Consider the following 10,489-nt stretch of genomic DNA (forward strand, 5'->3'; position numbering starts at 1 on the left):
AGGGGTGGGGGAGTATGTTGACATGGACCTCAGTGGCCAGTGTGTTAAGGACACAAGGACACATACAGCCTGTTCTTTTAAGGACCTAATAAAGATTGTGGGTGTTTTTTGGTAAGTGGCTACTGGAAAAAACAATATGTGTGTTGATTTCTGGCACCGGAGGCAGGGAGGATATCGATCCTCTCACGTGGACCCTGTGTGTTGAGGACACAAGGGCACACACAGTCTGTTCTTTTAAGGACTTAATCAAGGCATTTTTGTTTGGTAACTGCTATGTGGAAATAATATGGGGAGAATAATTTGGTGAGTTCTGGCTCTGCGTGGGGATAATCCTGCCCTAGTGACATTTGCATATGGAATCCAGCAGCTGCCGTGCTAAGGACACAAGGACACAGAGGAACTTATTAAAAGGGGGGTTTTGGCAACCGTTACTCTGAAAAATAGTATGTTTTGGGGTTTTTTTGTGTGTGTGTGGTGAGTTCTGGCGCTGCATGGGGAAAACCCAGCCTGGGGACAGGGGAGGGGGGAGAGAAGGGCGGGACGTCGATCCCTCGCGACGCACGAACCGCGGCGGCTGAGGACAACACGGGTACAACACAGTCTGTTCTTTTAACTGCATTGGCTTAGCGTTTTGACCGAATAAACACATTTATCCGGTAACCGCCGTGCGCAATCAGCGGCCGGGCCCGCCCCGGCTCTGAGGGCGCCTCCCCCCCCCCCCCAGCCCCGCTCGGATTCCCGAGCGCTGCGTCACCGCCACCCCGGGCGGCGTCTGACGTCGCGGCCGCTCCGCCAATCAACGGGCGGCGCCGCGCGGCTCTCGGCCAATCAGCGTCGGGCGGGCGCGGGGGGGAAGGAGAAGGCGAAGGAGCGCGGAGCCAGCGAGGCGGCGGCACAAAATGGCGGCGGCAGCGGCGGCGGCGGGCGGTGCGGGAGGCGGCGGCAGCGGCGGCCCCGCGGGCCCTCAGGGGGCCGGCGCGGCCCTCACCCCCGCGCCGGGCCCCGGCGCGGTGCTGATCGGCGACCGGCTGTACTCGGGCGTGCTGATCACGCTGGAGAACTGCCTGCTTCCCGAGCACACGCTGCGCTTCACGCCGTCCATGAGCAGCGGCCTGGACCCGGACACCGAGACCGAGCTGCGCGTCACCGGCTGCGAGCTCATCCAGGCGGCCGGGATCCTGCTGCGGCTGCCGCAGGTGGGGCTGGGGCCGCGGGTGGGGGGGGCTCTGGGAGCGGGCCTGGCCCGGCGGGGCTCCCCTTTGTCCCTGGGCCCGCTGTCCCGGGGCCGGGCCGGGGAGGCCGCGGGGCCGCCCGGGGTGGCGGGGATCGCTCGGGGACCGCTCGGGGACCGCTCGGCGATCGCTCGGGGCCTGGCCCGGCCTGGCCCGGCCGCGGAGCGCAGGAAGCGGGTGATGTCAGCGCCTTTCCTGCGCCGCCCCCGCCGCCTCCGCTGTGATCGGGGATTGTGCAAAGACGGATTTCTCTGAGTCGTGACCTCGGGAGGCTTTTGTTCCGTTGGAGGACTTTGGGCCCGAACGGCCTCGTAGCTCTCTGAACGTTAAAACTTTTCCAGGCGTTTCCCCGGTGCCGGGCCTAGGCTGCTCAAATATATGCAAATCATAATGTTATTAGTTTCCCCTTCTCTTTCCACGCCCAAAAATCAAAGGTTTTCCGGTATATCCTTATAACTTTCGGTTTTATTGGGGTTTGATTTTTTTTTTCTCCTTTAAATCACTATTTCTTTAATTAATTTGGAACATGTTTTCATACTTTCTAAAAGAAAGCTGTGATTTAATGCATATAATGTACTTGAAGTATTTATGGTCTTGATAAGTAATTAAACAGAAGTTCCAATTTTCCTTAGGTAACACTGAATGTACTCCCATGCTTACCCAGGCTTCTGGATCTCAAATCTGTAGAAATTTCTCAATGGAACTGCTGGTTTTGTTCATGCCTGTTGTGGTTATATCTTTTTTTTTTTTTCTTTAGGTGGCTATGGCTACAGGACAGGTGCTATTCCAGCGGTTTTTTTATACCAAGTCTTTTGTGAAGCATTCCATGGAGGTAAGGAAACATTAAGTAACATTTGTTATTAACATACACGGAGCCATATCCACCTCTTAATCTTTGGTCTCGTTTGGCAAGTTGTCTTCTGAGATGTGATCATTGTTAATGACCAGCCTAGAGATTGTAAAATAAGGTTGCTCTATAATATTGATTTTTGCCTCATATTTACTGTTTCTTTTTTTTCCCCACCGCTTTCTCCCCCTTAAACTGTGGGGAGAGATGAATTCCCGGGTTTCTCAGTACCAGGAACTGATATATTATATATTTCTATTTCAGCATGTGTCCATGGCCTGTGTTCATCTGGCATCCAAAATTGAGGAAGCCCCGAGACGGATACGGGATGTGATAAATGTGTTCCATCGCCTCAGACACCTGAGGGAGAAAAAGTAAGCTGAGGGTCTAAAATAATTTATTTTTATTGTATCTTATTAAACCCCTGGTGGCATCATTCCCTGCTTCGTAAATCAGGGAGCATCTTGAAGAGATCTCACGAAGGAGAGTTGCCACATTTTATGAAGTCATTTTGAATACCTCTTATCTTTACACAAACACAGCCTGCCTCTGAGCCCTCTCTGAGGTTAAGATGATCTCCAGAACGTGCCCTTGTCTTGCAGAAAACCTGTGCCTCTAATACTGGATCAAGAATATGTGAACTTGAAGAATCAAATAATTAAGGCAGAAAGAAGAGTCTTGAAGGAGTTGGGATTTTGTGTTCATGTGAAGCACCCTCATAAGGTTTGTACTGCATAAGTTCACCTCACAACCCAGTGTTTCATGTGCTGTAATGCTTTGAGGAGGCTGCCTGGCTGCGTGGATTGTACATGATAACTTCAGTTAATTCAGAAAGATTAGTTTCTTACCATCCTGATGTTTTCTTTCTCATTTAAGAGACTCTTACTAATTGGTCTTGTATCACTGCTGAATGACGACGAGGTGGATGCAGGTGCTCAGTGTCCCTTGAAGTCAAATTGGATGAGTAGGTAGCTTTGGTGTTAGAAAATGTCACTGTAACGTAGATTCTTGAGCAGAAAAGGAGTCTGGGGACCTGGAGTTGTCATGATCTCTGCTTGTGGAAACCTGCTGAGGTATTAAACCCATCTAAGCCAGTTAGGGGGTTTTGTGTTCTAAAAGTTACACTCAGGTGTGAAGGGCTTGGCTAGAAATGAGACAATTCTCAGTGTCTGAGTATCAAGTATCAGACTAGGGTGATACTGGAGAGTTACAACTACTGCAGGTGTTCAGTTGGTGCTTTATTACCCTTAGTATTAAAATGGGGTAAAAGAACTTCCGACTTCTGTGCCAGCAGAACTTGGGATCTTCCACTTTCCTCCAGAAACTGCTGTTGAAAGTCTTCTTTTTGAGCCTTCTTGACCTCCAGAATTCCCTCGTGTCACCCACCCCAGGGGGCAGCTGCACTTGTTCTGTTCACTGGTGTGAACTTTGCTTTTGGTCCTCTTGTCTGCAGCCTCGTTTTCCTTTCAGAGGAAAAGCCCTCGGAGCTGAGCAGGCCAGGGGCACACAGGGTGTTAGATCTGTTCTCTGCACACACTTCTCTCACTGCCCAGTGCAGGCAGCAATATTTCCTCCCAGGTTGCAGCTAAAAGGAGCCCTGAGGTTTGTGGGAGAACATCCTTAGGTGGAAACAAGACACCTGGCTGAGGAGGATGGATGGATGGATGGGCTCGGAACGTGGAGAGCTAGGAAGGCCAGAGCTGTGTGGATAAACACTGGGGATGGTGCAAACACTTCGTGTGGAGTGTTGTAGGACTTGAAAGAGGCTGACAGATGCCTCATGGATGTCCCTCTGAAATGAGTTGGTGGCTCTCCAGATGCTCGTTAATAACTCAATAACCCATATCTTCCAGATAATCGTTATGTACCTTCAGGTATTAGAATGTGAACGTAACCAACACCTGGTCCAGACCTCATGGTAAGTTGATTTTCCTTGTTCTAAGAGACCAGAAGGGGCAGTAGCAGAAATATGTCACTTGAGGCACTGGGCAGCATTGCTCAGGAGTGCTTGGGGCCACACCAGACAGATCCACTGTCCTTGGCGTGCCCCAAACTACTTCCCAAATGTTGATCGGCCTCTTAAGTCAGAGGCACTGTTTTAATGGTAAGGTAGCTTTCCACCCTGACTTCTCACTTCCCTCCTCTCTGCTTCCACTTTTTCAGCTAAAGGGAAAATGTTGGGGTGGGTTTTAGTGTTTCCTTGGGTTTTTGTTGTTCATGTGTAGTTCAAGTCTGTTTCCAGCACTGGGAAATGGATTTTCCCGGGGCTTGAGCTCGATTACAGGTGTATCAAAACCTCAGCACAGATACATTTCTGTTATCTATGTGGATAATGCAAGTTGTCAGCTTCTAAGCCTGGATAGATGGATAAACTGCATTCTTGTTTGCCAAGAAATGTCCTCTGCCTTATTGCTCTCATTACAATAAATATTTGCTTGGGGGTGGGAAGCTTCTGTAAAATTCCAGGTCTTAAAACTTAACAACCGATAAATAAACGCTTTGAAACCGTAATGCTTTTTTTAACAATAGCTTGGTGTAAAAAAAAAAACAAAACACCTTTTAGTGAATCCAAAGACCATATTTCTGCTGACTGAACTGTCTGGTACTGTGACCTGTGTGTAGAGAACCAGTTTTGACTTTTCTTTTCTGTACTCTTTTAATCAAAGGGTAGCCTCTGAGGGTAAGTGACTAAGACTTCTCCTCTGCTGCCCATGGTGCAGGGATAGCTGCCGTCTTCAGTCAACCCAAAGCTCTCCAAAGAGAAGGCTGGCTCTAGACAGGTGGTATATACATGATAGTAGAGTAACTGGCCAACTGCTTCTTGTGCTTTATACTTTTTTAATTTATTTATATATATATTTTTTTTTAAATCGTGCATTTTGGACTGTTTGTATCTTTTATAACCTGACTGTCGAAGTTACGGAAGGGATTTAATGTTCTGGTTTATAATGTCATGTGTTCTTAAGTGCTAAAGCAAATTTAAGGCGGGGTTTCATTCTTAAAGGGATGGATTAACACGAAAAAATACGAGTAGTTTGCATTTGTAAACTAGTCAGGGAACGTTTGATACGTGTTTGAAGCGTTGGAGACAAATGTAATACTTAGAGACACTTCCTGACTTCCCAGTACCATTGCATGGAGTACTGGAATGTGAGGTGTGGACTTATCACTGCCAGTTATCTGCTTGTAATGGGAGAGGAGGGGTAGGGGAGGAGGAGGGAGGGAATTACCCTGGTAGAGAAATGGGTCAGATGTTACAACAACACATCTCTGTGCTCATGTTGGTTGCTACCTGCAGACTGGTGGGTATCCAGTATAACTGGTTTTTGAAATGTGCATTTTCACAACATTCCCTTTTCTTAAAACATTGTGACAAGGATTCATTTCCCCACGTGTCTGATCCTGAGCCCACAGGGAAAAGGTGTGCAGAGGCCAGACCTGGAGCAGGCATGTTTTTTTCAATTTGGCAAATCAGAAAAAAAGGCTGTGTGACTTCCAGCTGAAGTTCCACTTTTATCTCTCTCTCTTTTTTTTTTTTTTTTTTTTTTTTGACCAAAAGGTTTGTACTCCCTTTGTTAACGGGACAAGAAAAGTAGGGTTTGAAGTTCTTTTTTTCCCAGGAAGATGAGCTGATGGGTGTAGTGTTGCTTCTCTGGGGTAGCAGTTGCTCTTTGTGCAAACAGGAATGTGGGACAAGTGGGAGTTGGATACCCTTGGGATTCAAGTTCCTTGGTCTGCCCTTGTATAAACTGGTTGGCCTGTGGTCTCTGCTTTGGATGCCTTGGGGGTCAGTGAATCCTTGTATACTGGGTACCCACATGGTTACTTACTACTTTAAAACATAATATTTTGAGGATTTTTATTGTGTCTGGTTTTAGTTTTTCTCCATCTGATATTTTGCTTGGTAGAAGTGCTCAAAACCTAGACCTCTTAAAGCTCATCAGCTGAGAGAGTCAGAGGAAGTTACTTTGTGTATTTAAGATTTTAGCAGGATAATGCTTAAGTGTACTGACTGGAATATGTGCAATATTTTACAGTTTTCTCATTCTGTGAATATTCATTTTAAGCAACCTTTCTGAAATGGGACAATTTGGAAACCTTATTTCATGTGCCAAAGAGGAGATCTGCCTGAATACTGACTGTTGTCCTGAACTGACGTTCCCAAACACCCTGATTTCTTCTATGGCTGATTTTTGCATCCAAAAGAATTCTGTTCTGGCTGGAAAATCCTGCTTCTGGAGGAAATGGACCCCTCAAATCCCAGTGGGAGTTGTCATGTGCTGAAGAGGACTGCATTTTCCTGGGACAGCTACTGAAGGAGCTGCAGCTTTTGCCAGACATCTGGTTCTGCCCTATTGCAGGGAAACATGTGAACCTAAAATTCTCTAACTGAGTACTCCAGAGCATATTGTATGTTGTCCTGATGAAAATAACTTGTCTGTTGCATGAGAGCAGGCCAGTAGAGATCCAGCAGGAAAAGTCAAGTTCAAATTGGTTCTCTTCTCACAGCTGAGTTTTCAGCAGTCAGTCAGGCTTAATTCCTGTCACACATCCCTCCCCTTGAGGGATTTACTTTAGTTTTTCTTTTTTTCCTAGTTAAAAAAAAAAAATAATCATTTAACGTCTCTTTAGAGTTACAGGACTGTAATGTTGAAGTCTAGTAACTGAATGCAGAAAGAAATAGCCCTTGTTAGAAGTAAAAACCAAAATAAAAAAATTAAAAAACCAAACAAACAAAACCAAAATAACAAACCCCAGAGAGCTTTGCAGTGCTTTGCAACCCTCTGCTCTCCTGCCTTCCAGGAACTACATGAACGACAGCCTGAGAACAGATGTCTTTGTGAGGTTCCAGCCAGAAAGCATTGCCTGTGCATGCATTTACCTGGCAGCCAGGACTCTGGAGGTGAGCCACGATTCCCTGGATCTGGGGGAGTTTCAAGGCTGCCCCCAGGAGCAGGGAGAGCTGAGCTTGTCCCTGTCCCTCCCTTCCAGATCCCGCTTCCCAATCGCCCGCACTGGTTTTTGCTGTTCGGAGCGACGGAGGAAGAAATCCAAGAAATCTGCTTGAAAATCTTGCAGCTCTACACACGGAAAAAGGTTTGTTTCTCTTGCATGTTGGGAGCCCTCACTTTAAAAAACAACAAAACAAAACACCTTGTTCTGTTTAAATGCAAGGCTGGCACATGAAGGGAAGAAGGGAATAAGGAATCCCAGCTGTCTGGAGGTTCAGTTCACTAAGTGGTTGTCCCCACCTGTGTTCACAGGTGGATTTGTCTGACCTGGAAAGTAAAATAGAAAAGAAGAAATTGGCCATTGAAGAGGCAAAAGCACAAGCTAAAGGTCTGGTACCTGAGGGAGTCCCGAGCTTGGATAACACATCAGGATTTTCCCCTGCCCCAAAAAATGGTAAATGGTGGGATAACTGGGTTTTAGTGACTTTCTCGTCTTTCATGTATATTTACCCCTTTGGGATGCATTTACAAGTGTGGTTTGGGGTTGGTTGGGGATTTTTTTTTTTTTCAAGCTGGCTTTTAGCAACTGTTCTGCTGGCAGAGTTTGAATAGTGTTGTGACTTTGTGATTTCTTGAATCAGATAAAAAGCTAAAATCAAATTAGTCTAAAATTAAGACTAGTTTAAACTCATATAGTGCAAGGGCTTGTTTTTATGTGGTTTTGGCAATAAATATTTGCAAAACTGGCATGTTATGCTAAAGCAGCATTAAAGCAGAGGTGTGTTAGGAGCTCTGGCAGGAGTAACATTTTGGGATGGCGGGTGGGGAATATTTTCCTGCACTTCTTGGTTGAGAGTTTCCTGCCTTGATTAAGAGTCTTGCCTAGAAGATAACATTTACCATCATCTCCCCTGAGTTTTCCTTTAAAACGATACAGAATAACTGGCAAGGAAGAGGAGTTGCTGTCCTGCCTTCAGGTCACTCTCTGGGGTTACTTCAATGCTTTGGCAGAAATGTTTCAGATTTGTTTCTGCTTTCTGTGAACTTGTTCAGATCTGTTTGTGGGTGGTTATGTGTGTGGAAAATACAGCTGTACAGTTCTGATCATGGCAGAGATGGTGAAGAGGGGGCAAGGGGAGCCCTCAGTCCTTTCAGGTACTTCCCATACGTGCAAAATAGGTAACAAAGGCTTGTTTTTTCCAGAGTCCCCAAAGGAGGTTAAAGGAAATAAACCTTCCCCACTCCCTGTCCAGGCAATGAAGAATGCTAAAAGGAAAACAGAGGGAGCCAAAAGAACGAGCTCCAATAGCCCAGTGAATGGGTAAGGCCTCAGAAGGAAGCAGCTTATTTCTTCTCACAGCTACTTTAAGCAAAATAACTGAGCGTTTGTTGTGTCTTGCAGTGTCCAGAAAGGGAGAGAGAGCAGAAGTCGGAGTGGGAGCAGAGATCAGAGTTACTCCAGATCAGCCTCGAGATCTGCATCCCCCAAGCACAGGTATGTGCTGCTGTCCGGGGGGCTGTGCTGGGAGACCCTCCCAGGCTGGCATTTCACAGTAATTTGTCACCAGGGGGCTGTGAAGTGACACAGCAGCGTGTGCTGCTGGTTAAACTGCAGAATGAACTCCAAACTGGGGCCTTTTGGTGGCAGCGGCACTGTAACTGGAGCTGGAGAAAGGGATACAAGATGTTTTAGGACACACAAACAACAGAATGCAGAATGAAGTTCTCGCAGTTTAAGAAAATCATGTTTTTTCTCTTTTTTTTTTTTCCCCAGGAAAAGCGAGAGTTACTCCACCTCCAGCGGCTCCAAATCCCACAGCCGCTCCCGGAGCCGCAGCGATTCCCCCCCGCGCCAGTTCAACCACAGCTCGGCCTACAAGGGCTCCAAGGTGAGGAGCTACAAGAAATCCAAAGACTACAAATACTCCACCCACAAGGCCCGCAAGTCCCGCTCCCGCAGCTCGTCCCGCTCCCGCAGCCGCTCCCGGGAGCGCTCGGACCACTCGGGGAAGTACAAGAAGAAGAGCCACTACTACCGGAACCACCGGCACGAGCGCTCCCGCTCCTACGAGCGCGCCGGGCACCGCTACGAGCGCGAGCACCCCGGGCACAGCCGGCACCGCCGCTGAGGGCACGGCCAGGGACACCCCCCCAGCTCCACCACCCGCCTCCCTGACACCCATCTGGGAGCTCCCCTGCTCCCTCCCCGATCCAAGGGGCTGCTGCGCTCCGGGTGCTCCCGTCCTGCCCTTCCTGAGTGATTCCCGCCTGGGATTTCCACTTCCCCTGCGGCTCAGCCCTTGGAATGCTGCGCCCTGTGGAACTGGGAGGCCGTTCCTAACCCCTGGGAGTGGCTCGGTGCTAACAAAAAGCTGTCTTTTCGTACCGACTCCGGTGTTGTACAGATGGGAGGTGACTTTTCTAGCCCTGTTGCCTATATTAGGTTCTATGTGTATATATATTTTGCAGTGTTACAGTACAGTATGGGAATATGGCCTTACTAAGCCTTTACACTTTATCCACAATTGTAAATAAGCATTTGTTTAATACAGGTGAAGATATATACAGAAAATTCAAAACTTGAATTCTATAAAAAAAAAGCAAACCCTTGTGTAGAAAATTCTGATAAATGTGAAAGTATTTAGCTCTGTGCATTGAGAGTAGTATATTTTTATCTGTGCAATGCTGTGTGCAGGCCACCAGCTCCTAAGACATTTCCTATATATACATTTTGAGTGGTTTGAAATTCTTTACTCAGGATCTTTGACACTCTGAAGAATTAGTAGTTTGTCAGTCTGCATGCTTGTTGGAGAACAGAGCGTTTAAAAGCAAATTAGCAGACCCCCACAGCCCAGTAGTATCAGTTCTAGTGGTATATCTGAGCTGTTACTCTCTCATGCTCCCTAATTTCATTAAAGTATTTGATTTTCTATTAAATTTACTTGATGGTAGTTTCTTATGAGCCACACCAGTGTGCCTACTCATAAGGAAAGAATGAAGAGATTATCAAATTGTGGTGGGCTTAAGACATCGGATTGAATCCCTGTACCCTTGAAGTCAGGAATTTTGGGATGTTCTGTTAGTTCAGGCACCTCTCCAGGCAATCCCAAACAAAACATCCCCTGATTCTGGGAGCTGGGAAGTGCATTTCCCTGCCTCCAGGTGCAGCTGGCAGGGTCCAGCTGAGGTTCCTGAGCAGGGGCTCCTCCCCTGTGCATGAGGAACGGATGGCAGGAACACCTGGGGTTTTGGGGGCTTGCACCCCTTGCTGTGGGGGCTCTGTGCTGGTTTTTGGGGGTGAAAGGGGCTGAGCAGCTGTGGTGCTTTTGGTGCGAGGCCACAGGGACCTGCTGGGACATTTTGGGATGTCAGTGCTGCCGCTGAGCACAGCAGAGGGTCCTGTGGCTGGAGCTGGCAGAAGAGGAGAAGCTGAAATCAAAAATAAAGCCCCACGTTTT

The 10,489-nt window shown here is 47.5% G+C and overlaps 1 protein-coding gene across 5 annotated transcripts; it reads left to right on the plus strand.

Moving 5' to 3' along the window:
- The first annotated feature begins 898 nt into the window (after nucleotides 1-898).
- On the plus strand, nucleotides 899-9,972 carry CCNL2 (cyclin L2). 5 transcript variants are annotated; one of them, XM_050322591.1, is made up of 11 exons: nucleotides 899-1,196; nucleotides 1,990-2,064; nucleotides 2,344-2,453; nucleotides 2,682-2,802; nucleotides 3,933-3,997; nucleotides 6,883-6,982; nucleotides 7,072-7,176; nucleotides 7,344-7,485; nucleotides 8,235-8,352; nucleotides 8,434-8,526; nucleotides 8,806-9,972. In XM_050322591.1, exons 1-11 carry the CDS (start codon nucleotides 900-902, stop codon nucleotides 9,158-9,160), a joined length of 1,581 nt encoding a protein of 526 aa, XP_050178548.1. In that variant the 5' UTR covers nucleotide 899; the 3' UTR covers nucleotides 9,161-9,972. The 5 variants fall into 5 exon arrangements, 3 of the variants coding, with proteins under 3 accessions (XP_050178548.1, XP_050178550.1, XP_050178549.1); XM_050322593.1 differs by lacking the exons at nucleotides 899-1,196; nucleotides 1,990-2,064; nucleotides 2,344-2,453; nucleotides 2,682-2,802 and adding an exon at nucleotides 4,746-6,489 and having other exon boundaries at nucleotides 2,827-3,997; XR_007629823.1 differs by lacking the exons at nucleotides 6,883-6,982; nucleotides 7,072-7,176; nucleotides 7,344-7,485; ... (1 more) ...; nucleotides 8,434-8,526; nucleotides 8,806-9,972 and adding exons at nucleotides 4,746-4,859; nucleotides 6,117-6,692.
- Nucleotides 9,973-10,489: the final 517 nt, after the last annotated feature.

This window comes from Myiozetetes cayanensis, unplaced genomic scaffold (assembly GCF_022539395.1).
Source record: "Myiozetetes cayanensis isolate MyiCay16 unplaced genomic scaffold, myiCay2020 scf28, whole genome shotgun sequence".
In the NCBI taxonomy this organism is placed as follows: Eukaryota; Metazoa; Chordata; class Aves; order Passeriformes; family Tyrannidae; genus Myiozetetes; species Myiozetetes cayanensis.

What these genes read in the sequence shown, in the direction of transcription:
- CCNL2 (XM_050322591.1), top strand. Translation starts at nt 900, where the DNA reads ATGGCGGCGGCAGCGGCGGCGGCGGGCGGTGCGGGAGGCGGCGGCAGC. An exon ending in TTGTGAAGCATTCCATGGAG is followed by an intron (nt 2,065 to 2,343) that starts GTAAGGAAACAT and finishes TTTCTATTTCAG; the next exon opens with CATGTGTCCATGGCCTGTGT. An exon ending in TCCAATAGCCCAGTGAATGG is followed by an intron (nt 8,353 to 8,433) that starts GTAAGGCCTCAG and finishes TGTGTCTTGCAG; the next exon opens with TGTCCAGAAAGGGAGAGAGA.